Source organism: Cyprinus carpio, chromosome A6, assembly GCF_018340385.1.
Source record: "Cyprinus carpio isolate SPL01 chromosome A6, ASM1834038v1, whole genome shotgun sequence".
In the NCBI taxonomy this organism is placed as follows: domain Eukaryota; kingdom Metazoa; phylum Chordata; class Actinopteri; order Cypriniformes; family Cyprinidae; genus Cyprinus; species Cyprinus carpio.
This window is the reverse complement of record NC_056577.1, coordinates 27,110,895-27,134,517: the sequence shown is the minus strand read 5'-3', so window position 1 is coordinate 27,134,517 and position 23,623 is coordinate 27,110,895. Positions and strand designations below refer to the sequence as shown.

At 38.1% G+C, this 23,623-nt stretch overlaps 4 protein-coding genes and 1 long non-coding RNA gene across 10 annotated transcripts in view; 3 read left to right on the top strand and 2 right to left on the bottom strand.

Annotated features, from left to right (window-relative positions):
* LOC109072050 (receptor-type tyrosine-protein phosphatase gamma-like) overlaps positions 1-2,774 on the top strand; it is a 74,961-nt gene extending 72,187 nt beyond the window's left edge. For both annotated transcript variants that reach the window (XM_042758766.1, XM_042758767.1), the window contains 6 exons: positions 39-115; positions 274-402; positions 850-996; positions 2,006-2,148; positions 2,237-2,372; positions 2,549-2,774. In XM_042758766.1, coding sequence (XP_042614700.1) covers positions 39-115; positions 274-402; positions 850-996; positions 2,006-2,148; positions 2,237-2,372; positions 2,549-2,695 — 779 coding nt within the window. In that variant the 3' untranslated portion in view covers positions 2,696-2,774. The remainder of the gene's footprint in view (positions 1-38; positions 116-273; positions 403-849; positions 997-2,005; positions 2,149-2,236; positions 2,373-2,548) is intronic.
* A 1,745-nt stretch (positions 2,775-4,519) lies between these two features.
* LOC109056374 (TAR DNA-binding protein 43-like) lies at positions 4,520-10,050 on the top strand. Of its 2 annotated transcripts, XR_006160294.1 has the most exons (7): positions 4,520-4,770; positions 5,432-5,687; positions 6,075-6,253; positions 6,446-6,586; positions 7,361-7,531; positions 7,672-8,764; positions 9,528-10,050. XR_006160294.1 is itself a non-coding variant. In XM_019073578.2 (6 exons), the coding sequence occupies exons 2-6, from the start codon at positions 5,447-5,449 to the stop codon at positions 8,155-8,157; spliced, it is 1,218 nt and encodes a 405-aa protein (XP_018929123.2). In that variant the 5' UTR covers positions 4,520-4,770; positions 5,432-5,446; the 3' UTR covers positions 8,158-9,449. The 2 variants fall into 2 exon arrangements, 1 of the variants encoding a protein (XP_018929123.2); XM_019073578.2 differs by lacking the exon at positions 9,528-10,050 and having other exon boundaries at positions 7,672-9,449.
* LOC109056378 lies at positions 8,831-11,141 on the bottom strand. Its single transcript, XR_002012113.2, has 4 exons — positions 10,856-11,141; positions 10,742-10,775; positions 10,582-10,647; positions 8,831-10,209 (listed from the first exon to the last, which is right to left on the bottom strand). It is a non-coding gene; the product is annotated as an uncharacterized LOC109056378 (long non-coding RNA).
* On the top strand, positions 9,562-18,778 carry LOC122145351. 4 transcript variants are annotated; one of them, XM_042758778.1, is made up of 10 exons: positions 10,101-10,228; positions 10,491-10,504; positions 13,231-13,272; positions 13,432-13,533; positions 13,637-13,699; positions 13,840-13,919; positions 14,009-14,139; positions 14,224-14,290; positions 14,395-14,524; positions 18,644-18,778. In XM_042758778.1, the coding sequence occupies exons 4-9, from the start codon at positions 13,460-13,462 to the stop codon at positions 14,475-14,477; spliced, it is 498 nt and encodes a 165-aa protein (XP_042614712.1). In that variant the 5' UTR covers positions 10,101-10,228; positions 10,491-10,504; positions 13,231-13,272; positions 13,432-13,459; the 3' UTR covers positions 14,478-14,524; positions 18,644-18,778. The 4 variants fall into 4 exon arrangements, with proteins under 4 accessions (XP_042614713.1, XP_042614712.1, XP_042614711.1 ...); XM_042758779.1 differs by lacking the exons at positions 10,101-10,228; positions 10,491-10,504 and adding an exon at positions 9,562-9,621; XM_042758777.1 differs by lacking the exon at positions 10,491-10,504 and having other exon boundaries at positions 10,133-10,228.
* On the bottom strand, positions 14,770-22,696 carry LOC109090282 (GDH/6PGL endoplasmic bifunctional protein-like). The gene is made up of 5 exons (XM_042758775.1): positions 22,605-22,696; positions 18,596-19,263; positions 18,114-18,231; positions 17,728-17,997; positions 14,770-17,401 (listed from the first exon to the last, which is right to left on the bottom strand). The coding sequence occupies exons 2-5, from the start codon at positions 19,241-19,243 to the stop codon at positions 16,062-16,064; spliced, it is 2,376 nt and encodes a 791-aa protein (XP_042614709.1). The 5' UTR covers positions 19,244-19,263; positions 22,605-22,696; the 3' UTR covers positions 14,770-16,061.
* Positions 22,697-23,623: the final 927 nt, after the last annotated feature.

Below are 23,623 nucleotides of genomic sequence, written 5' to 3'. Positions count from 1 at the left end.
TATAGTGAGTTGTTTATCACTGATGTTTTGCCCCTCAGCGGAACGGGCTCGGGTGGCACTAGCTCCCCTCCCAGGAGTAAAAGGAACAGACTACATCAATGCCGCCTATATTATGGTACAGCACTAAGAACATTCTACATTGTTTTGGATCACATTTAATAATGCATGAAACATGAATTATTTGTGCAACTTGCGTACCATCTCCTTATCTACTTGTCTCAACAAAAGCTGTGATTTTCTTTTAGAATGAAATCAATGTTTTTCCACTCACAGGGCTATTACAGGAGCAACGAGTTCATCATTACCCAGCATCCTCTGCCCCACACAACCACAGACTTCTGGAGGATGATCTGGGATCATAATGCTCAAGTTATTGTGATGTTGCCAGACAACCTCGGCCTTGTGAGTACAGCACTGAAGTAAATTCATGCTGCCTCATATAACTTATGTTATTTTTATACATATTCAGCAGGTTGTGTTAATGCACTCTCAAATGTTTCATACCAGCAGGTTTTCATGGCACTTATCTTTAGAGTTCAGCTGAATAATTACGTTATATAGTACTGAGTTAACTTTTTTTAAAAGATATTTAAAGAGCACCCTTTATTCAAGACAAATTATATGGAAATAGGTCATTTCTGGTTTACAATATATTACTTAATTTGTTTAACATTTATTATAAAATCATTTGTATTTGCTTGTAAATGTAGTAATATGAAATGTGGAAACATGCTCAACATTTATCAATTAGTTGAATCTGTTAGCGTTATATAAGTGGATGATGTATGATATAATATATGATAAGATATGATATATGATATGTACTATGCCCTGCTCTTCTTTTTATAGACTGAGGATGAATTTGTGTACTGGCCGAGCAGAGAGGAGCCCATGAACTGCGTAGCCTTCACTGTCACCCTCATTAATACTGACAGACTCTGCTTATCTAATGAGGAACAACTCATCATCCATGACTTCATCCTAGAAGCCACACAGGTGCCTCATTTACACAACACCTTAAACATCACTCTTAAAGGCAGGGTAGGTGATTTAAAGCCTCTTCACATCTCGAAGTGAAGTGATCTAAATGTATTTCTATGAATTGATATCGTCTGTGAAAGGGGCAGGACCATAAAATGTGTGCTACAATAGGCTGTCTTACCTTCCCATCAACATGTGTATTTGCATACCTCTGCACATTATGTTTGCACAGACATGATACGTCATCAATGCATTCCATTACGCTACTGCAGACCGAGCCAGAATGGAAGGCGTTATTATTTTAATATTATGCGCTGTGTACTGTAATGTTTTGTCACCGGTGAATGAGACATGAGGTAATCTGACAGCGTTGCATTCAACCCTCCACCAACGCCGTCTCTCATCGTGTCGCTGGTTAGCCTCTGATCTGCCTATGAGCATTCATGTGTTTTGAAGGAGGCGTGGCTTTGGAGAGTGATTTGCAGGGAGGGTGGGATCTTATGCTTTCAAAGCTATCTTGCTGTTGCTAGCCTCTTCCGAAATCACCTACCCTTACCTTTAAATTGGAAATTTAAATTTAATTTAGTTTTTGATTAATTTTATGTTGACTTTAATAATTGATGCATTAGTATAACATACAAAGTAAAATATTGGAAATCTTTCTTATGAATTAATTTTTTTATCCTTTTTTTAAATTCTGTAGTTTTATTTTTTATTTATTTTCTTACTAATTCAAAAAAATATGCTGAAAATTCAGCTTTGCCATTACAGGAATGAATTACATTTTAAAACACATTAAAATAGAAATGTTATTTTGAATTTTAAGATTTCACAATATTACTGTTACAGTATTTAAATTTACTGTATGTATATATATAGATAGATAGATAGATAGATAGATAGATAAATAGAGCGATAGAGAGATATATAGGTAAGTACTTGAATTCATGTTCTAAATTTGTGCCAACCCATTTTACTTCCCATTTATCTGCACTTGCTGAGCTGCATAACTGTTGTTCTGCAGGATGACTATGTTCTAGAAGTCCGACATTTTCAATGTCCAAACTGGCCAGATCCTGATGCGTCCATCAGCAGCACATTTGAGCTCATCAACATCATCAAAGAAGAGGCTATGACAAGGGATGGTCCCACCATCGTGCATGATGAGTGAGTGCATAAACCATAGTTTAGTGTAGTAGTAGTGTACGTGTACGTAACCAAAGGGAGTGAGAGACTCATGGATTGTGTGTTTCAGGTTTGGAGCCATCTCTGCCGGGATGTTCTGTGCTCTGACCACACTTTCCCAACAACTGGAGAACGAGAGTGCTGTGGATGTCTATCAAGTGGCCAAAATGATTAACCTCACGAGGCCTGGCGTCTTCACTGAAATTGTAAGTTCCTCATAATAAAAGTCTGCTTGATGCTGAATTCAGTTTAGAGAGGTCATTGGGGTTTCGTGTAGAAGTTTGATGCAGTCCAATTGGAGTTCTAAAACGGTTTAAAAATGTTCTTTTCCTTTATTGCGTTTATTTCCTTTCTTTTTGTTGTTTCTCTCTACCTCTTTTAGGAGCACTATCACTACCTTTACAAGGCTATGCTCAGCCTTGTCAGCAGTAAAGACTTCAGACTTGGCTTCAACTACATGGACAAAATTGCTGGGATAGTGGTAACAGATGAATCCAACCAGGCTGAGAGCATGGAGTCCTTGGTGTGAAGTTTTCGGAAAATGAAATGGAACAAAGTGGTTCCTTGAACTTTCCATGAGGCCTTTTTCCCCAGACTCTTGGTGAAATAATAATTAAAATAAAAAAACAACAACAAAAAAAAGCTTTTATATACTGATTAAAATAAATTCTTTTGATATTTATTTTTGCTGCTTTTTGTTATCCTGCTGAGCGCCACAACCTGCTCTCCAAAACACACACACAGACGCACACACACACACACTGTCTACTTTGCACTACACTGTCAGTGTTACTACTTGATGCCTAGCTGATTTTTGAAAATTGTGTTGAAACCGTTTCTGAGTATCAGTTTATTGAAATCTACAGACACGTGAGGGTGATCAGCGACAGCACATTAACACACACTTCAGCCTCATAGCCATGAAACCTGTACACAGAGAAGCTCCAACTTAATGCTCAACATGATGCGACTTTTAACCGTCAAGCATTGTGACTTGTTAGATTAATATGTTCTATTTTATTTATTAAGATATGTAATTTTATGTTTAACTTATATACATTATTTCAGTGTGGTATCATAACAGCAACTGTGAACATATATTGTTATCAGTAGCATTTCTATTGTTTTGTAATATATAAAGATATTGATCAAAAAAAATGTTGTTTTCTTTATTTCAGTTATGTTTTCAATGGCTTACTTTTTTAATAACAGGCATTTTCTTGGAAAGTTGACTTTTTCTTGGAATGGTGACTGTTCTGATTAAATCATTGCATAACATACTTGGACATACTGGGAAATCATATACTGAAGTAAAAGTACTTCACTGAAAACTACTTGATTAGTTAAAACAACTTCTCAAATCTAGTCAATGAAACGGATGATGTTCACCTGATACACAGATTAGGGGGACCATATTTTAGTAAAAAAAAAAAAAAAAATTATTAAAACACATATACAGACACAAACCTGTGTGTGTAAGTATATACAGTATGTATTTAGTACTATAGTATATGATATTTATTAGACATTTTGTGTTTAAGTTCCAAGGCAGTGTTAATTCTGAATTGTTTTAGTTTTTATCTAGTTTTAGTCGACTAAATGTCATAAGATTTAAGTATGAATGGCACAATGAATGGCGGCTGTAAAAAGCAAAATAATTTTTCAGGTCCAAAAAGAGGACATGTCCGGGAAAAAGAGGACGGAAGGTCACCAAAGTCAGAGGATCAACATTTGGAAACCCATCTTTAATTCATAGTTGTTCACAGATCACAAATACAAATGTAAAGGTATATCAGAGTTATTCCTACCATGCAGTACATTTTAATGTCCCCATCATATATTTTGTGACTTAATATATGGTTAAACTTACACAATAATAAAGTCATATTAGCATTATTGTATGTTTTCTTTTATCACAATATCACTATAATAGAACGGGTGAATTTGAAATAATTTAACCGTAATATTTTAAAATGTAAAAGACTACTTTAGACAAAAGCTATTTTAGTTGGCTACTTTTACTTTGCTTTCCCCATCACTGAACATCTCGAGTTAATAACATTGGTGTTATACTCATATCTGCCACTAGGAGCACTATAACTCTGAGAGCAGTCCACTAGTACGTAGGGAAAGGTGCTTCTTCTGTTTTCATCGGTTAAGTGTTCTGTTACACAAATGACACTGACATCTTTGTTGCACTTAAATTGTTCATAAACACCACTTTGTGTAATTATATTTTATATATCACCAGCAAAGCAAACATCACTGCACACAACAATGTTTTTTTTTCTTTCTCTCCACCCGTGCACATGTAAAAGTGAGCTCGCCCACAAGTGACGTATTTCCTTTATGACTTAGGTAATGCCATCTTGATACGAAAATAGTGTCGCATGAGTGGTGTGACACGGAGTTATTGTCTTATTATCATATACAGAGCTAGCATTATTTTGCTTTATTTAGATAAGAGCAGAAAACTGATACTGTTTTCCGTGAGAGTTGTGTTCACTGGCTCATTCTTTCCCGGCAATCACATTTTCTGAGCGAGGAGCGCTGCTGCTGTTGGCGCTAACAAAGGAAAATCTGGATCCGAGCAGTTGTTCATTGGTAATGTTATTTTAATTTTGTTTCACTATAGCACACACATTAATATGTATCTACACAGCATATCGAACTATAAGTGGTCTGTTGAGGCCGTATTTTACTGTTGCTAAGCAATAAGGATTCGCGAGTTGTTCGCACGCGCTAAGTGCTGAAGTCACCCGCACGGCCGTCAGCTCACATTACAACTAATGGAAGGGATTTGATTCATCGCAGCGACTCGAGTCATTTGAATCGGTTCACTAAAAAGATTCGTTCAGTGACAAAATTGGATATTTTTGTCGTGATAAGTCAGTTAATAATTCGTTCAATGAAACTGAAATACATTATTATTATTATGTATTAAATGCTGTTTCTACATATTTACATCTACCAAGTATTTAAGCATCATAAACAAATGACAACAAAGCACACCTGTTATTTAGCCTGAATCGTGAATTTCAATAATGTATTTCGTTCACGAACGAGATGTCTCATTCAGTACCATTTTGACTCCTATTCATAAACATACACTCGTTTAGAAAAGGGGGCGTGGTCGTTCGACATGTCTTTGGTGACAGGAAAACAGTCAGATTTATGAATCAAAGTGACCGAGAAAGATTCGTTCAAAAACATTGATTGTTTCACGAAGGGAACGCCACTAATTATACCATTTACTCACCAACAGCTCGATTTAGGAGAGATGGCCGAGATGTACATTCGCGTCGCGGAGGAGGAGAACGAGGAGCCGATGGAGATCCCGTCGGAGGACGACGGCACGGTGCTGCTGTCCACGGTGGCCGCTCAGTTTCCCGGGGCTTGTGGCCTGCGTTACCGGAGCCCCGTGTCTCAGTGCATGAGAGGAGTTCGCCTGGTGGAAGGAGTCCTGCACGCCCCCGAGAACGGCTGGGGAAACCTGGTCTATGTGGTCAATTATCCTAAAGGTAGGTCATATGATCATCACGAATAAGCCATACATATATATATATATATATGAATATAAATATGAAAAATATTCCTAATAATTAGCTCATTTTATAATAAATGACATTATTAACCCTAACTTCTCCCCCCTAGAAACATGGGTCAAGAATAGGGTCATTTTTGTGTGCATTTTAGGGTTAATTTTACTTGAACATTGAGGTTATATTTCATAATAACTAAAGTTGAGCACAGTCAGGTGATGGAAACTTATTTTCTTCAGTATTTCTATCTTTAGCTGTAAAAAAATCCAGTTCATCTTGATATAATGGGGTTGTTTTTGTTGCATAAAGGGTGATTGACATTCTGTGGATGTGTGAACATGTAACAAGCGAGCTTTTCTATTCTAGAAACGGTTCTGCCGGATAATAAGAGGAAGATGGATGAGATTGATGCTTCATCTGCAACGAAGATCAAGAGAGGAGATCAGAAGACTTCAGATCTGATTGTGCTGGGTCTGCCATGGAAGACTACAGAACAAGACTTAAAAGACTACTTCAGTACGTTTGGGGAAGTCATCATGGTGCAGGTAAGACATACTGATAAAAATATAATTCTCCAGATGTGCCTGTCTTTGTACTGCCATATTTTGGTGAAAACAATCCATGATTTCTGTCTCTTTGTCTAATGATTCTAACTTTTTATGTGGCGCAGCTGTCAGTCATTAAGTCAGAGTAGACCTGGTATTAACGCAGCTCTTGACTTGATTCTGTTACATTAGGTCAAGCGGGACGTGAAGACGGGAAATTCGAAAGGATTTGGGTTTGTGAGGTTTGCAGAGTGGGAGACTCAGGGTAAGGTGATGTCACAGCGGCACATGATTGATGGCAGGTGGTGTGACTGCAAACTACCCAACTCAAAGGTTAGTGTTTTTGTTTGTTTTTTATACTACAGTTGAAATGTTTGGGATTGGTACGATTTTTTGGTTTTTGAAGTAAGTTTTTTTTTTTATGCATTTATTTGATAAAAATACAGTAAAACAGTAATATTGTGAAATATTATTACAATGTAAAATGGTTTCATTTCATTGCATTTTAAAATTTATTATATTCCTGTAATGACAAAGCTGAAGACATTTTTTTTTTTTCAGAACAGCACAAACCACACGGAATTCTGATCTTTTCAATTCAGATTTGTGCCGCTTCCATATGTAGTACTAAATCTGATACTGGTCAGATGTTTTGCAATGCGACTGCAGTGTATATATATATATACTCTATATACAAGCAAAACATGAGGGCTCATATCAAAAAAGTTTCAAAACTGTTCTCTCTTCTGTCACATCCTTGTCTTTATTTTTCATATTTCCTGGGCATAATTTTCCTGTCTGCTGCAGCACATCACACTATAAATAAATGCATAATCGCTTACTTTATGTCCTCCGTGTTAACGTCAGTATGAGTAAGGTGTTACAAGTCCACAGTTTTCACTGTGTTCACATTATTTCAGATCTGAGCAAAAATCAGAATTGAGCACTAAGAGTCGCAGTGTGAACGTAGCCAAAGTCTTACTTTCAAAACAAAAACAAAAAAAACTTACTGACCCCAAACTTTTGACCAGTAGTGTATATGAATGTTAGTCTGAGGCAGTTACTTTTAGGGTGTTAAACAGAATTATCTTTTTGAAAATTCAACAGCAAGGTCCAGATGAGCCAATGAGGAGCAGGAAAGTGTTTGTGGGCCGTTGCACGGAGGACATAACCGCTGATGAGCTCCGTCAGTTTTTCATGCAGTATGGGGAGGTCACAGATGTTTTCATTCCTAAACCCTTCAGAGCATTCGCTTTCGTCACCTTTGCAGATGACCAGGTAAGCTATTGTTGTTTTTACATTAATTGTGGGTGATAAACCAAACAGTTGTCAGTGACAAATTGTCAGTTCTTTTCTATTCTGGATTGAGAATTCAGCTGTTCATGCATCATAATTAAGATTTTCCATCTTTCCTTCAGGTTGCCGCCTCCCTTTGTGGAGAAGATCTGATCATCAAGGGCGTCAGCGTGCACATCTCCAACGCTGAGCCGAAACACAACAACACTAGGCAGATGATGGAGCGGGCAGGGCGCTTTGGGAACGGTTTCGGAGGTCAGGGTTTCGGAGGCAGCCGAAGCAGCATGGGGGGTAGCTCCAGCAACATGGGAAATTTAAGCAATTTCAACCTCAATCCAGCAATGATGGCTGCCGCCCAGGCCGCTCTGCAGAGCAGTTGGGGTATGATGGGAATGTTAGCACAGCAGGGTCAGTCGGCAACACCTGGCACGAGCACAAGCGGCACGAGTTCCACTCGGGACCCGACCCAAACATACAGCTCGGGCAACAGCAACTACAGCAGCTCGGCCGCTCTCGGCTGGGGCTCCGGCTCTAACTCTAGCGGTAGTGGGTTTAACTCCAGCTTTGGCTCTAGTATGGATTCCAAGTCGTCAGGGTGGGGTATGTAAGGCAGTTTTAGTTTGAAGTGTCAGTATTTCTAGCGTGTTTGGTAAGTATTTTCCGAGAGACTTATCTCATCACGTTTTTGGGAGTGGGGATGGGTGAAAAGGGAGTCTGGGGACAAAAAAAAAAAAAAGTTTTGTACACTGAATGGAATTTGAGTTAGTGTTTTGAAGTGAGATGTTAACCAGGGTGCTACGCTTATATGTACCATCTTTGGTGTTATGTTTATCCCCCATGTTTTACTGTCTTGGTTGATGCAAACGTAGCATTTCAACTGGATTCTTATAATGCATGTTGTTCAATCTGTGGATATCTGAAAACGCATGAGAATTGCATCATATTTAAAGTACATTTATCATTATGTAGGACAAAATCAAACTTGCATTGGAAAGAATCTGGTTGAAACCTGAACATATTATAAGTTCAGCTTTATTTCAGTCCAGTTTTATGGAAACCCTTTAAAACAAGCCTTCATCAAAATCTCTTCTGCAGTTGACATCTGTGGGGTTTGCCTGGGAAGAGCGCCCTCTATGGCAGCACAGTGTGGCTGAGGTCATTATGCCATCTTCCTCCCCATGTCTATATGCTCTCATCGCACGGCTCGATGACACGGTGGGTGTCTCTTTTTTAATCCACTTTTTAAGACAAGAAGTGCGCAGAAAGTGACTTTTTTTTTTAAAAACAACCCTTGAGTGCGATTGGTGATGGCGAAGAGTGAGAAGGCTGCGAGTGAGCGAAGAAAGTGTGGAGCGCACGAACGAAAAGACTTGCGAGTGCAATGAACGAGCCGAAATGTGACTGCATTGGGTGGGTTTGGTGAGCGTGTGAATGAGAGCTGCTGATACTTCCCAGCTTTCCCCTTAATTGAGCCCAAATTGATGGACATATAGTTTGTGTACTTCATGGATTTTTTTGTTTTTGTTTTTTTTGGTCTCCCTAGATCCCCCGTTTTGCTTTTCTCCTTTAGTATACTGACAATGTGCTTATATAGGAATGTTGTGATGATGATGATGATGCATACTTTGTCTTGCTTCTTATAATCCCATCTGAATGCTGTATGGTGTGTGTGCTTTATTTCCTTGTAACTTGACCTGTAAGTGTGAACTGATGTGGATGACATCTTCAGTGGAAACTGAGGGGGAAAACATGAGTGATGGTGTAAGTGTGACCTGTATGTTTTGAGTGCTGTGGATGTCTGTGGAGTTTTCCTCTAGATAACGTCGCTCAGTGTTTTCAAAGGCATTTTATATGACTTGTCAAATGAAGGGAGTGCTTCAATAAAACTTATTTGAATAGATTGCCGTTTTCTCATACTGGTTTGTCACGTGATGTTTGAGAGTAAATGCCCCACAACTAATTGAATTCACACGTTTAGGGGCCTGGAATATGGCTGGCCGCAACTGAAACCCAGGCGGGAAGTCCGTTTGGGGATGGAATAACATTGAGGATGCTGTGGTTCTGCATCTCTGGTAACAGCCATGGACACGGTAGACTCTAGCAGAATTTGATTGATGTTTCAGGATGAGCACTTTTCTCAAAACCATTTTAGTCTAATACATTTCAGTCTGTATTTTCTGCTGAAAACCTCCCGAGCTGAGATGGTATTAGGCTTGATCTGATTTTGAGAAAGCAGCGCATTGTATAAAATGCAAGCCATGTCCATGTTTCTAAAATGTGTGATTTAAAATATTTTATACAATCTATATTGTTTCATAGAGCTTCATATTCCCAATGAAGAGATATTTACAGGCTTCTTTTACAATAAAAAAATTAGGACATGTTTGAGTGAAAAAAAAAAAAAAGATTGGTGTTTAGTATTGAATGATTTATGTACAAATATTTGCATAAGCTGTTTTATTACTATATTAAAAAAAACTTTGTACAACTCCAAATGTGAACAATGAGGATTTGTTCATTTATTTTGTTCAGTCTTCAAGCTCATTCTCCTCGGCTTCCATGTCTTTACTCTTCCTCTTGGCAGCATTCCTCTTGCTCTTTTCCTTCAGTTCTTGGTTGTTCAATGCCAGTTCTTCGCTTTTCTGCTGAATGTAGTTGTACTGTGAAGGTATAGCAAAGGTACAATGTTTTTTTTTTTCACTCATTTAAAAGAAATGTCAAATCTAAATGCGCTTAAATGGCAACATTTCCATGTAACATACAAATACTGTATTAAATCTGATGCAATTACATGAGAAGTTAAATATCCTGTTAACAAATTTAAAAAAGTTCATTTTTCATTACAACATTTCACCACCTATCTACTTAAGTTTATTTTTTATATCAACTTAAATATTGACATTTCATGGTTTATCGATTTTTTTTTTTTTTTTTTTTTCAGAATGAATTCATAAGGTTTGTATGGGGCCTTAAACGTGGATTGGAAAACATTTATTTTACATGTATATGTTTGATTTCTGAAATCATCCTACCAGTGCAGTGGTTCTCCTCGCTGTCAGCTTTACATCATCCACTGTAACTGTGTGTCTTTTAGCATGCTGCAAACATTGAAGAGAAGCGTCAGTACTAATAAAGCATCTTCCTTACGTGCTTAATTACTGAGGAGAATCTACTTATGAGGGTGAAGTTTACCTCGCAAACCCTCCCAAGTCCTTGGCAAACATATCTAGAGGGAAGACACAGGAGGAGCGTGAATAAATATTGTTTAATCTCGTCAAATATGAATGTAACAGAATCAAGTCTTACCGCACTGCCTGAACGCAGTCTCTGCAATAGCTGCTATTGTCTGTTTAGTGATTTATTTCTCGCAGTCTGCGGCGATGTCCTCATCCATTTTCAGTAGATAAATAAGCCAAAGCTCAACTATGTGGACTGTAAAAGGCTTTCGTTTACCGTACAAAAATTGCGCGAATTGTGTTCTTCACGTTGTAGTGACGGCGTCAGTGTTTATTTTCGCTGTAGCAGCGCCTCCTACTGATGCGGAGCGAATGTCGCACACGATAAAGAATATAGAAAGACACGTTTCTTTTATGGATAGCTCTTCAATATATGATAGTGTCACATGGGGGAGTTACAAGTGATTATTTCTGTTTGTTGCTTCCCTAAAAATAAAGCATTCAATACTGCGGAAACCATTGCTGTGTTGGGGTTGGTTGACACAATTGCACAACATTTTAATCATGAATCAACAAAATGTAGGAAAACTGTGCCAACCAGTCTCAGTCTCCCCTGCATAAATATTTGTTATTAGATCTTTAAATCAATAAGAAAAACAGTCTCATGCATTACAAGACAAAACTCAATAATTAATTGCAGTATATGCTAGCATTAATAATAAATGCATCAAATATATGCCATTTTCTGTGGTATTTTTTAACAACTTTATTTATTTTTTATTGAAACAAAGTTGCTTGTCAAAACACTTTAACCTGCTACAAATAAGACAAGAAATGTGACAGACTCCTCACTAAATATTTTTGGAGACACTCTTGAATGTAGGCCTGGTTTTCTTGGTTGTTTAATATGCTTCCCCCTTTTTGTAATGCTATGTTCACTTGTTTGAGTTTACTGTTTTCTGTAGAAAAAACAAAATTTTATATATATATATATATATATATGGTGTGGAAATGAGAGAAGAAGCTGTGGTGTGTCGTATTTCACAGGTCTGTGTGTAGTAATATGGGGCAGGAGTGATTCCTAGGACACAATAGTTATATATTTAGACATCAGAAGACTAGAGAGAATGGTTTGGACTACTGAAATGGTTACTGGTGCTCCCCTGCCCACCCTCCAAGAACAGTATACATCCAGAGTGAGGAAAAGGGCTCAGAAAATCACTCTGGATCCATCACATCCAAGCCATCTCCTTTATGAACTTTTGCCATCTGGCTGGCGTTACAGAGCACCGAATACCAGGACAGCCAGGCACAAGAACAGTTTCTATTCCCAGGCAATCTCCCTCATGAACAGTTAATGTTCTCCCATTGTGCAATAAAAGTATGTGCAATAACCTTAAACTTATTTATCACCCTAAATCCTAGTACATCCCTACAACTTTTTTTTTTTAAATTGTATTTTATTCTATTCATATTCTCCCCGGGTGCCGCAGCATAAATGGCTGCCCACTGCTCCGGGTGTGTGTTCACGGTGTGTGTGTGTTCACTGCTGTGCACTTTGGATGTGTTAAATACAGAGCACAAATTCTGAGTATGGGTCACCATACTTGGCTGTATGTCACGTCACTTACACTTTTTTTTTATTTTTTATCTATAGCACACCTGTACATACAATTCATTCCTTTTTGTGATTTATTTATATTTATGCATGTGTATTTTATTCACATCTTATTTTTATTATCTGTGTTTTGTTGTCTCTGTGTACTGGAAGCTTGTGACACTAAAACAAATACCTTGTATGTGCAAACATACTTGGCTATAAAGCTCTTTCTGACTTCTTTTAGAGGCTTGTTCAGAGGGATTGTTCTGTGAGGCGGAACATAACTTTTACACACTTCTTGCGTATGTGTCCCGTGGGGAACTCAAAGAGAACAATGTAATTCGAAAGACATATGTTGCTTTGGCAGTGGACTGAACAGGTACAACAGTTTGGCAGGAATTTAGCAATGTGAGAGATGCCCAGTAGGTTTGAGGTCATCTCCTTATCTTTCATTAACAATATGGCAATGGCTTTAAAGAACGTTTATGCTATGTCGACACCGTTTGGTGTTTTTTCCTCTTTTTTTATTTTCTAAAGACAGATTATTTTCTTTCAAAATGCTGTGAAAATGGCAGATTTCCTTAACTCTCATACAGGCAGGCAACTTTTCTTGACCCTCTCCTCTGAGATGCTTCAGAAGTTGTCTCGAGGCTGCATTGAGGTTCATCATTTACCCGGTGTTAATGTAAATTAAAGACACCATAAAATTTAGTCTTCTGTGATGAACTGACCAAAATCAAAATAACCAAAAGTCATTATTTTCTGGAAAAAAAGGTTCTAATTACAGTACAATAATAATAAATATGTTAAGGAAAAAGTCATTAAAATCTCTAAAATATACTGGGACTAACCACTAGAGGGTGTCATTTGATATTACCCAACCGATGATCTTGCTTCTCCCCCAGAGCAACACACCTGCTATTCCGACTGGCCCTGAGACCTTTCTGGTAAGTCCTGTAATTCTTCTATGAGTTTTCTTCCCTCAGGCTTACCTCATTATGTAAATACTTAAAATGTTTCATTAAGATGCATGTAAGATGCATAAATAATTTTCTCTCATTAAAACTGTACATCTTGCTAATGAAAGTGTATTTTACTGTATATAGAATCATCTGAAGTAATAGAAACGGCAACATGCTTCACCACTTCTTAGTTCATGCAGCTTTTCAGACCAGCAGGTGGCTTCCAAGAGATCAAAGGTTAAAATTGTAAGGGGTGTGTGTGTGTGTGTGTGTGTGTGTGTGTGTGTGTGTGTACAGACACATATACCATAAAAATGTTAAAATTGTCAAAATTGTTTCTTTCTGGCAGTCAGATTGTTCTTTTCATCTTTGCGGTGCTTTTCCTGGCACCACAGTTTTATGTTTTGTCAAGGTAAGTGACCTATAATGTTTTGCGGATAAAAAAGCTGATCTCTTTGTAAAGCATAACATATAAAATAAATACATTCATATGCGCATACGTGTTATCATGTGATGTGATATGCCTAATAATCTGCAGTAATGTTTTCAAAGGCCAAAATCTTCTCGCTATTGTGAAAAGCCACTGTTGAACAATCTTATAGCCTTCATTGTGTTCTCTTTTATAGCAACAGGTAATCTGATTTTGATATTTATTAATGGCACATGTTGCATGTTTTTCTGCTTTCTAATTTGAAATACTAATTATCAACCCTTTTTGAAGGTTTGGCTGTAGCGCTTACACTCACTGACCCAGTTCCCAAGAGCATCAGAGTAGCTTTTCACTCATTTGGGCTGTTCGCATTTATACAGGGACTTTGTACAGTCATTCTTACCCTGTCTGCACCTCAGTGTGTAAGTGTGAAATATGGTGTTATGATTTAATGTGCAAATAAATAAATAAATATAGTTATATATATCACTTTTTATTTTTCTCAGGAAAAGACCACCACTGAATTGTATATCTTTTCTTTGGTAGTCTCTTGGGCCTGCATACTCTCAACAGGTACGATGATATACTTGATTTTGGGTCAGTTCCATACCATAGTATTAAGTGTAGTAGAAAATAATATGTATAAAGGAAGAAATAACCATTGTGTCTCTCCCCAGCTTTCTTTCTTGTAAGAGGAGGTCTCTGCCTGATTCATAGACTGTTTCCTCATTGGTTAAGAGATACGTGCCTTTGGGATTGAAAATGAGCCACTGCTGCAGTATGGCCTTCTACTGACATTCAATACAGGTGCATCTATTATTTACATGGTGTGGCACAGGTTAAAATATATTCTATTAATGACACACATTTCACTTATACTAGCATACAAGGGATGCGAAAGATAAACATAATGCATATGCTGTATATACAAATTGGATTTTGAATTTTTTTTGTAAAAACTTAAACATTGTATTTATAGTCCACATGTTTGGGTTCTATTTGGAATTTTCTGATTCCAAGACATTTTAAAAGAAGAAAAAATAGAACATAGATGATTTCAAAAATATATTTTATTGCTGTGTAGTAAAACCATTGTAAAATATGAAATTATGTAAGTGATAACATGTAATACAGCTGATTATGGTAACAAAATTTCTTTAAAACATGGAATGGAAAATCAAGACACTTTATTTAAAAGTGTTGATTAAAATTTGTTAATCCAGTCAGCAAGACAAAAACTTCATTGAAATACACAATATGATCTCAAAGATGTTAAACATTTTTGTATTTATAGCCACCTTTAGAATATTGGAATCTACTTAAAATTGTGTAAACACACATAAGGACCAATGTAAGCATCAATGTGTGTGCATTTATTTTAATGTTTTATTAACATTTTCACATTAGATGATTAGATCCCTGTGGAATGTAAAGTTGTTCTGCTTCACTACAAAATGTTAAATCGGTGGTTATAAATCAGACAATGCTGTCCAGCTTTCCATAAACAACACCTGCCTTGTTTCATAAACCATGCATTGCTGACTAACATGATTTAAAACAACACAGTATAAAAACAGACTTTACAAAGGTATTCATGTTTAGATATAAAACCATTCTAAGGTGTTTTACCTTTTCAACTGCTCTACACATAATGAACCTTTGTTTTCTGAGGTATGACAACAATCTTTGACACTAATACATTGTCAACAATGTAGTTCTGGAATGGTTTTATCAAGGCCAACAATAGAAACTCAAATCTGCCTAAATTTGAAACAGTACATCAACATTTGTTCCGTCCTAAAAACACTGGATATGACATCTTAGGTAATAGGCAAGTTTTGTGTACATGCTATATTAGGATTTCTTAACCTGAGGTTTGTGATTATGTCTGATGAATAATTGCAGCTATGTAAAAAAGTCAAATTACAGAGCATTCAAATACATGTTTTATCTGATCAATGCTTGGTCACAAAAAAGTTGAAAAAGTGCTCAATAAAGACTTAAATTTTTCATATGTATCTTCTTAATTGCTTCTAAACAGTCGGATCTTGTAAAATAAGGATTCCAGCAATATTATAAGATTGATTACTTGAAAAAAGTTATTGTAAGCTGCGAGAGTTCCTGAGATTTTAAGTCGTTTATAATGCAATAATTCTATAAAACAATCAAACTGCAAAGTCCTTATCACAGCATTAAATTAACTCTGACACATATCACACCCTAATGGGTGTGAAAATTAAACTTCAATTTATACTCCTCAATCATTCCCAATACAGCATTCAATTAGAGCTATAAGCCCTGGGGTGTGGCTTCACTGACCGATTTGTACTGGTCTTTAGGCCATTTATCCTAGCAATGCATCATAGTCAATGTACCATATAAGAGTACCGCTCTTTGGCTGTACTTTGGTGATGGGATACTTGGATGATTCGCCCTTAATTCGGCTGAGTTGACTGACAAGTTCATGCTTGCTCTTGCCCATAATTAAAACACCTACCCTTCGAGCCCTATTGATGGCTGTGAATGTAAGACTCATCCTCTGGTGAGGTTTATTGGGGCTTTCTGTCAGAATTACCAAATTTTCCTCATCGTTTTCCAACTTGGTGTCCTGGAATAGTGAGGCAGTGTGGCCGTCCTGGCCTACGCCAAGCAGGATGTAGTGGAAACTGGAGCCATTGACATGTTTCTTGATTTCCTTCTCATATAATGTTGGACCTCCGTCCTCTTCCACACACAACCTTTGGGTCAGATGCACAGGCATGGGGTGGATGTTGAAGTAGGGTATGCGAATATGCTGAAGCAGGAGATCATGAATAGACCGGAAGTTGGAGCCTGATTCTGTATGTGGCACACAGCGCTCATCCACTTGCCATATGTGAGTGTTGCGCCACGGAAAGGTGTAGAGGTTCAGGGCCAGTGCACGGAGCAGTGCCACCGGACTGGAGCCACCAGACAATGCCAGGTGAAACTGACCTTCTTCACGAATGGCCTCCTCAGCAGCCAAGAGAAGATCAGAAGCCAAGCGCTCCACCAGTTCCTGTGCCCAGGCAGATACCATTTCAGAGCTACGGTACTTCCCTTGCATCACTTGGAAGTTGTCCTCGGCACCAGGGTTGATCACGTTGACCAGAGCTTCATGGCTAAAGGCGACCTGATGGCCCTTCAGCTGAAAGTTCAGCAGGTTACCATTGTCTACGCCACCTGGATACACCCGTGGAAAGACCCGACTCAAGCCTTCAAGGAGGGGGGTCCAAAACTCCCAGGAAGCAAGGAGTCCTTCGGCACTAATAAAGCTATCCTTGCGTCCAAAGAAGACATGTGAGATCAGCTCGCAATAAGCCTCTCTGGGTGTGACCGGTGACTGAATGTAATAGTCACTGAGTTGTAAACCCAGCACGTTCACATCTTTGTATTCGGTGACCTCTTTCCAGTCACCGCTGCTCACCAGTTCGGGCTTGAACAGGTTCTTGCTCAAAAGAATCGCAGGGTACTGGAGGGTACCGTGACCCAAATAAAATATGATCTGTTTGGATTTGCACTGAACATTGTTGGGATCCTGGACACAAAATACATTGCTTTTGAAAAGTACACGGGCATAAGAAACCCGTTCATCAAGTGCCTTGCCTGAGGTCATAAATATGGGGATACCCTCGTATTGTGCATTGTCGACATGAATGACTACACCTGTAAAAACAATTATAGTCAACACAAGCATGGCTAGAGTGATTTTCCACAGTCACACTGCTATGAATCAGTGATTATGTATACATGCACATAGGAAAACAGTTTTTTCCAGGATTTTCACAGAAAGCAGCATTCTGAAAGATTATGTAAATGTGAACACCGTTTTTCTTTCACTTTAAATAAATTAAGAGATTCATGCGTAAGAGGCGTCCTGACAGGTTTATGAATGCCACCTTTGCACCTTAAACAGCTTTCCCGCTATAATCGTTTTTCTTGTGTGCATGTAAACATAATGAATGATGTAGCCACAAAGCTCTTCCACTCACCAGCAAATGTGGGGGTCAAGCTGAAGTAGTCCTTTGTTTTATTTAGCTCTTCCTGAACCTCTCCATTGTAAGCTTGGTACTGACCTACTACGGCATTACTGTTATCTACGTGTTGAAGGGAAGCCAAGAAATTAAGCTTGTTTTGTAGTATCTCCTCGCTGTTGGACAGGTTTGCAGGAAGGTTCATCAACATAAGGGTCATGACCTCTGTGAGGTGGTTCTGGAGCACATCTCTGATGACACCATATTGATCATAAAACTGAATCCGCCCTGTAAACGAATGATAGATAATAAGTGCTAAAGTAATCACTGAGAAGATAAATGGAGAAAGGAACTTTCTGATAACTTTGTGAACTTGCATTTATAAGCAACTAAAAAAACAGTACCTTTGGCATCCAAGGTTTCCTTCAATACAATTTCTATTCTTTCAATATGGTGCTTGTTCCAGATAGGGTCTAGAAGTTTCTTATTCTCTTTTCTAAATGGCAGAATTTTAGAGACAACCTTTGGGACAGAAAAAAAATTAATTTTAAAGCTCATGTAGATCCAGTTATTTATGTGAAAGTACACTACCATACAAGAGTTTGGGGTTAGTTAGAATTTTCTTCTTTGAAAGAAATCAATACTTGAATCATAAAGGATAAACAATGATGTTACAAAATATTTCTATTTCAAGTAAATGATGTTCTTTTGCACTCTTCATTCATCAAAAATTCACTGTTTCACAATATTACAGTTTTTTTTTTTTTTTTTACTGTGTTTTGATTGAATAAATTGAGCTCTGGTGAGCACTTCTTTCAAAAAACATAGAATCTTGCCGACTCTAAACTTTGGAACAATAGTTTATGTTAATAAAATAACATTGTACCTGCTTCCCTAAATAGTGGTCAATCCTGTACATCTCCTCTTCTTTCAGCTGGCCTGACAGTTTTTTGTCAAGGGCCTGAGCACTATAAAGGTTGTGACCAAATGGCTTCTCCAATACCACCCTCAACCATGCTTCGGATGGGGGGCGGCAGGTGTTGTTGATCTTCTCTGCAATGTCTGCATATGCGAAAGCTGGAACAGACAGGTAGAAGAGCCTCCCTGCCTCGATTATACCCTCCTGTCCTAGCTGCTGTTTGATCTGCTGGCTGAGATTCTCGTAGTCCTCAGTAGTCTTCAGCTGGTGATACTTGGACAGATGCAGGAACTGGTCTTTGACCAAAGCGCAACGCTCCACAGAGAGCTCTGCAGGGCAAGCCAGCTCCTTCAAGATGTCAAACAGCAGAGGCGTCCCCTTCTCGGTCGTCGAAAGGGCCCCACCATAAAATGAGAAGGTGTGTCCTTTGCCTACCTGGTCAGCATAGAGCTGGAAAAATCCTTGCCACAGGTACTTCCTGGCCAAGTCACCTGTTCCACCCACAATTACCACAGTCACATGCCCAAGACTCTTTGTAGCCCCATGATTATCTGTGTGGCCCCTCTGCCAACAAATGCTGGCCATTAGCAGCAGCTCCCATCTTATCCACAGCATTGTAATATCAAATGCCCTCCCTTTAAAAAGAAAAGATTTTAGGATGTTTGAAAAATCTATTGATGCAAATTCTGAAGAGTTCACACACACAAAAAAAAAAAAACATGAAAGCTATGATTTGTTAAGCATGAATAACCTTGAATGGTTATTAAAGGCACTGAATTGACTGGAATGCATTCAGAAGTTGGTTTATAAAGTTTGGCTCACTGGCTTATTGATGGCTTTATTTCCCATCTGTAACTCAGTATAAAGTGAACACCTTTTGCAAACATTTCTGCACTGCAACAAGATATGACTTTAGTCCCTAAATAAACATTTCAGAACTATTAAGAATTGCAGCTGTATTCTAAATGAAATCTAAAAGTGTGTGTATGTATATATGTATATACATGTGTACAGTCGTGGCCAAAAGTTTTGAGAATTACATAAATATTAGTTTTCAAAAAGTTTGCTGCTAAACTGCTTTTAGATCTTTGTTTCAGTTGTTTCTGTGATGTACTGAAATATAATTACAAGCACTTCATACGTTTCAAAGGCTTTTATCAACAATTACATGACATTTATGCAAAGAGTCAGTATTTGCAGTGTTGTCCATTCTTTTTCAGGACCTCTGCAATTCGACTGGGGCATGCTCTCAATCAACTTCTAGGCCAAATCCTGACTGATAGCAACCCATTCTTTCATAATAACTTCTTGGAGTTTGTCAGAATTAGTGGGTTTTTGTTTGTCCACCCGCCTCTTGAGGATTGACCACAAGTTCTCAATGGGATTAAGATCTGGGGAGTTTCCAGGCCATGGACCCAAAATTTCAACATTCTGGTCCCCGAGCCACTTAGTTATCACTTTTGCCTTATGGCACGGTGCACATCGTGCTGGAAAATGCATTGTTCTTCACCAAACTGTTGTTGGGTTGTTGGAAGAAGTTGCTGTTGGAGGGTGTTTTGGTACCATTCTTTATTCATGGCTGTGTTTTTGGGCAGAATTGTGAGTGAGCCCACTCCCTTGGATGCGAAGCAACCCCACACATGAATGGTGTCAGGATGCTTTACTGTTGGCATGACACAGGACTGATGGTAGCGCTCACCTTTTCTTCTCCGGACAAGCCTTTTTTCCAGATGCCCCAAACAATCGGAAAGGGGCTTCATCTGAGAATATGACTTTGCCCCAGTCCTCAGCAGTCCATTCACTATACTTTCTGCAGAAGATCTTTGGAGAGAAGTGGCTTCTTTGCTGCCCTTCTTGACACCAGGCCATCTTCCAAAAGTCTTCGCCTCACTGTGCGTGCAGATGCGCTCACACCTGCCTGCTGCCATTCCTGAGCAAGCTCTGCACTGGTGGCACTCCGATCCCACAGCTGAATCCTCTTTAGGAGACGATCCTGGCGCTTGCTGGACTTTCTTGGACGCCCTGAAGCCTTCTTTACAAGAATTGAACCTCTTTCCTTGAAGTTCTTGATGAACCTATAAATTGTTGATTTAGGTCCAATCTTAGTAGCCACAATATCCTTGCCTGTGAAGCCATTTTTATGCACCGCAATGATGGCTGCACGCGTTTCTTTGCAGGTCACCATGGTTAACAATGGAAGAACAATGATTTCAAGCATCACCCTCTTTTTAACATGTCAAGTCTGCCATTCTAACTCAATCAGCCTGACATAATGATCTCCAGCCTTGTGCTCGTCAACATTCTTACCTGAGTTAACAAGATGATTACTGAAATGATCTCAGCAGGTCCTTTAATGACAGCAATGAAATGCAGTGGAAAGGTTTTTTTTGGGATTAAGTTAATTTTCATGGCAAAGAAGGACTATGCAATTCATCTGATCACTCTTCATAACATTCTGGAGTATATGCAAATTGCTATTATAAAAACTTAAGCAGCAACTTTTCCAATTTCCAATATTAATGTAATTCTCAAAACTTTTGGCCACGACTGTATGTGTATGTGTGTGTGTGTGTGTGTCCAATATCCAATATATTTAATGTGTAAAAGTAAATAAACCTAAATGAAGGCTACATGTAATTCAGTGTTTCAGTCAGGTACAATGTACCAAGCATTACAACACTGCACAATCACTATGATGTTTCAACACAAAAACCGTTAGGATCAGTAATAACGAGTCATGTCTGCAAGTCATAGCGCATTTTAATGTTTTAACTTACCAAAGTCCATGAACATATTTTTCTTTTCTTTTCTTTCTTATTTTTAAATCACTCAGCACAATAAAATCCTGATAATTTGAGCTGATTATGTGTGTGGATCTTTACCAGTAATAGTCTTTAATTGTAATGCATATACAGTATGAGGGCCAGTGGTCTATGGTAAGCCCAAGTGAAGAGGAGGGTCACATGTTCTACTGACATACTGTACCTGGACTGATTGGGAATAATGACTAAAAGCAAGAACCACGGAAATGCAAATGTAATCTCCCACTGAGTATTCCCCCTTTAGAATCAAGGTTAAGCCAACAGGCCCAGAACAAACAGACTACATTTACGGTAAAAGACCTGAATGAAATGAAAGGTCACACAACTTTGCTAAACAGAAAGGGAACCAATATATAAGGTGACAATAGTTTATGTTGGAGTTGAGAAATGCAGAAATCATTCTGACATATCTACCAGAAAAACAGTCAACCAGGACGAGTCTGATTTCACGATAACCCATGATGAGCTTGAGTGAAGTCCAAAGATGACAGAGTACATGCAACCCTAATGCTCAGATAGAGCAAGCACTGTTTGCACATTTGGGTGTTGCAAATTGTTAAACATAGAGGCACTATCTAGACTTAAAATAAATATTAAAATTCCTTAAAACAATCAAGACAAAAAAAATAAGCATAACAGGATGCAACAGAGTTAAATAAACAGTTGCTGCACAGAACTGATGTTATTCAGCACATACTCGGGTCATTCCTCCGATTCATATTATCTTTTGAACAAAATATACATTACATTTGATTAATTATAACTTTATTATTTACATAATGACATCAAAATCATGTCACATAACCTCGTTAAGGGCTATTTTATCCAGTATAATAATATATGATGGGCGCGAAGTGTTAATTAATAATACTGATCCAATTAAATGTGACCATATATCTGTTTCTGATGGGAAGTACGTTTATTACATTTTAAAATATGAGAATGCACTGTTTTAGAGGCGGACGTGAGTAACTTATACTATCATCACAAAGTACATAAACACATCCTGACAGCACCTGTTATAGCTAACTGACACAGGCAGGCAAATAAAAAAGGTAACATTTTAAACTGTAATGTACATATAACAACTGCAGGCAGAGTGACACATACATAAAGACAAAGATGAATTTGACAGGGAGAGGCTGAGGACATACCTGATTCACCTCTGGACAGTGTTGTGTCAGCTCGAGCGGAGTGGACTGGCGGATGGTGACACTACAAACAAGCGTTTCCAGTAGAGGGGGGTCACGTGATCGTGCCGCTGGTTAATTTTGTGGTTTGAGTTTGTAACATTCGATATTTTTAAAAAAAATATGATGCCTGATAACACAGGGCCTTATAAACCCGTGAAGTGCTTAAGGAGTTATTAAAACACACATTATTTAAGTGTAAATATCATAACAGAAATATCTAAATCTCCCTGAGAGGGGAGATTTAAAAACGAGCGTGTGCTGTGAAACAAACAATTAAATCAATTGCATTCTTTGACAATGTCAGTGCTGAGAAGTCAGGTAGGTTGTCTGCATTTTGGCTTGGAAAATATTTATTTATTTATTTATTTTATTATTATTTATAATGTAAGTATTTATTAATTAATTAACATGAATTTGCATCGAAAATGTAAATCCTCTACTGTTTGTGTTATGCAGCTCGTGTGTTGCCCAGAGGAGGGCGATATTTGCCAATACGTGCTGCATGAACTACTCCAAACGTGGCTTTCAGTGAACAGATTCCCCTTGTCAAGGTATAATATTTACCAAAAAAAAAAATAATAATAATTTGATTAGAAGGCTATGGCTAAATTAGAGTATATATCCAAAGTTTTTCAAACCCCCAGAGTCACAAACCTGCAGATAAAGGAGTTTAGGCCTTCTTACACTTGATTTCCCAACATATTGAGCAATGAGTTTTCATCTGTGTGATCTTTAAAACAATATTCTTATCTTTGAGTCCGTGTGTGTGTGTGTGTGTGTGTGTGTGTGTGTGTGTGTGTGTGTGTTCCTCTCTTGCACATTTCCTATTTTCTTTATAGAGCGAATGAGTCTTAGGCAAAGAGTATTCAAACAAGAACCATTTACCTCAGGAAACATGTAAAGTCATTCCCTGATTCAACCGAAGCTTTCTGAGTCTGCTTTAAACCTTCTAGTAAGCATCATTAGTACATTTTAAAAGC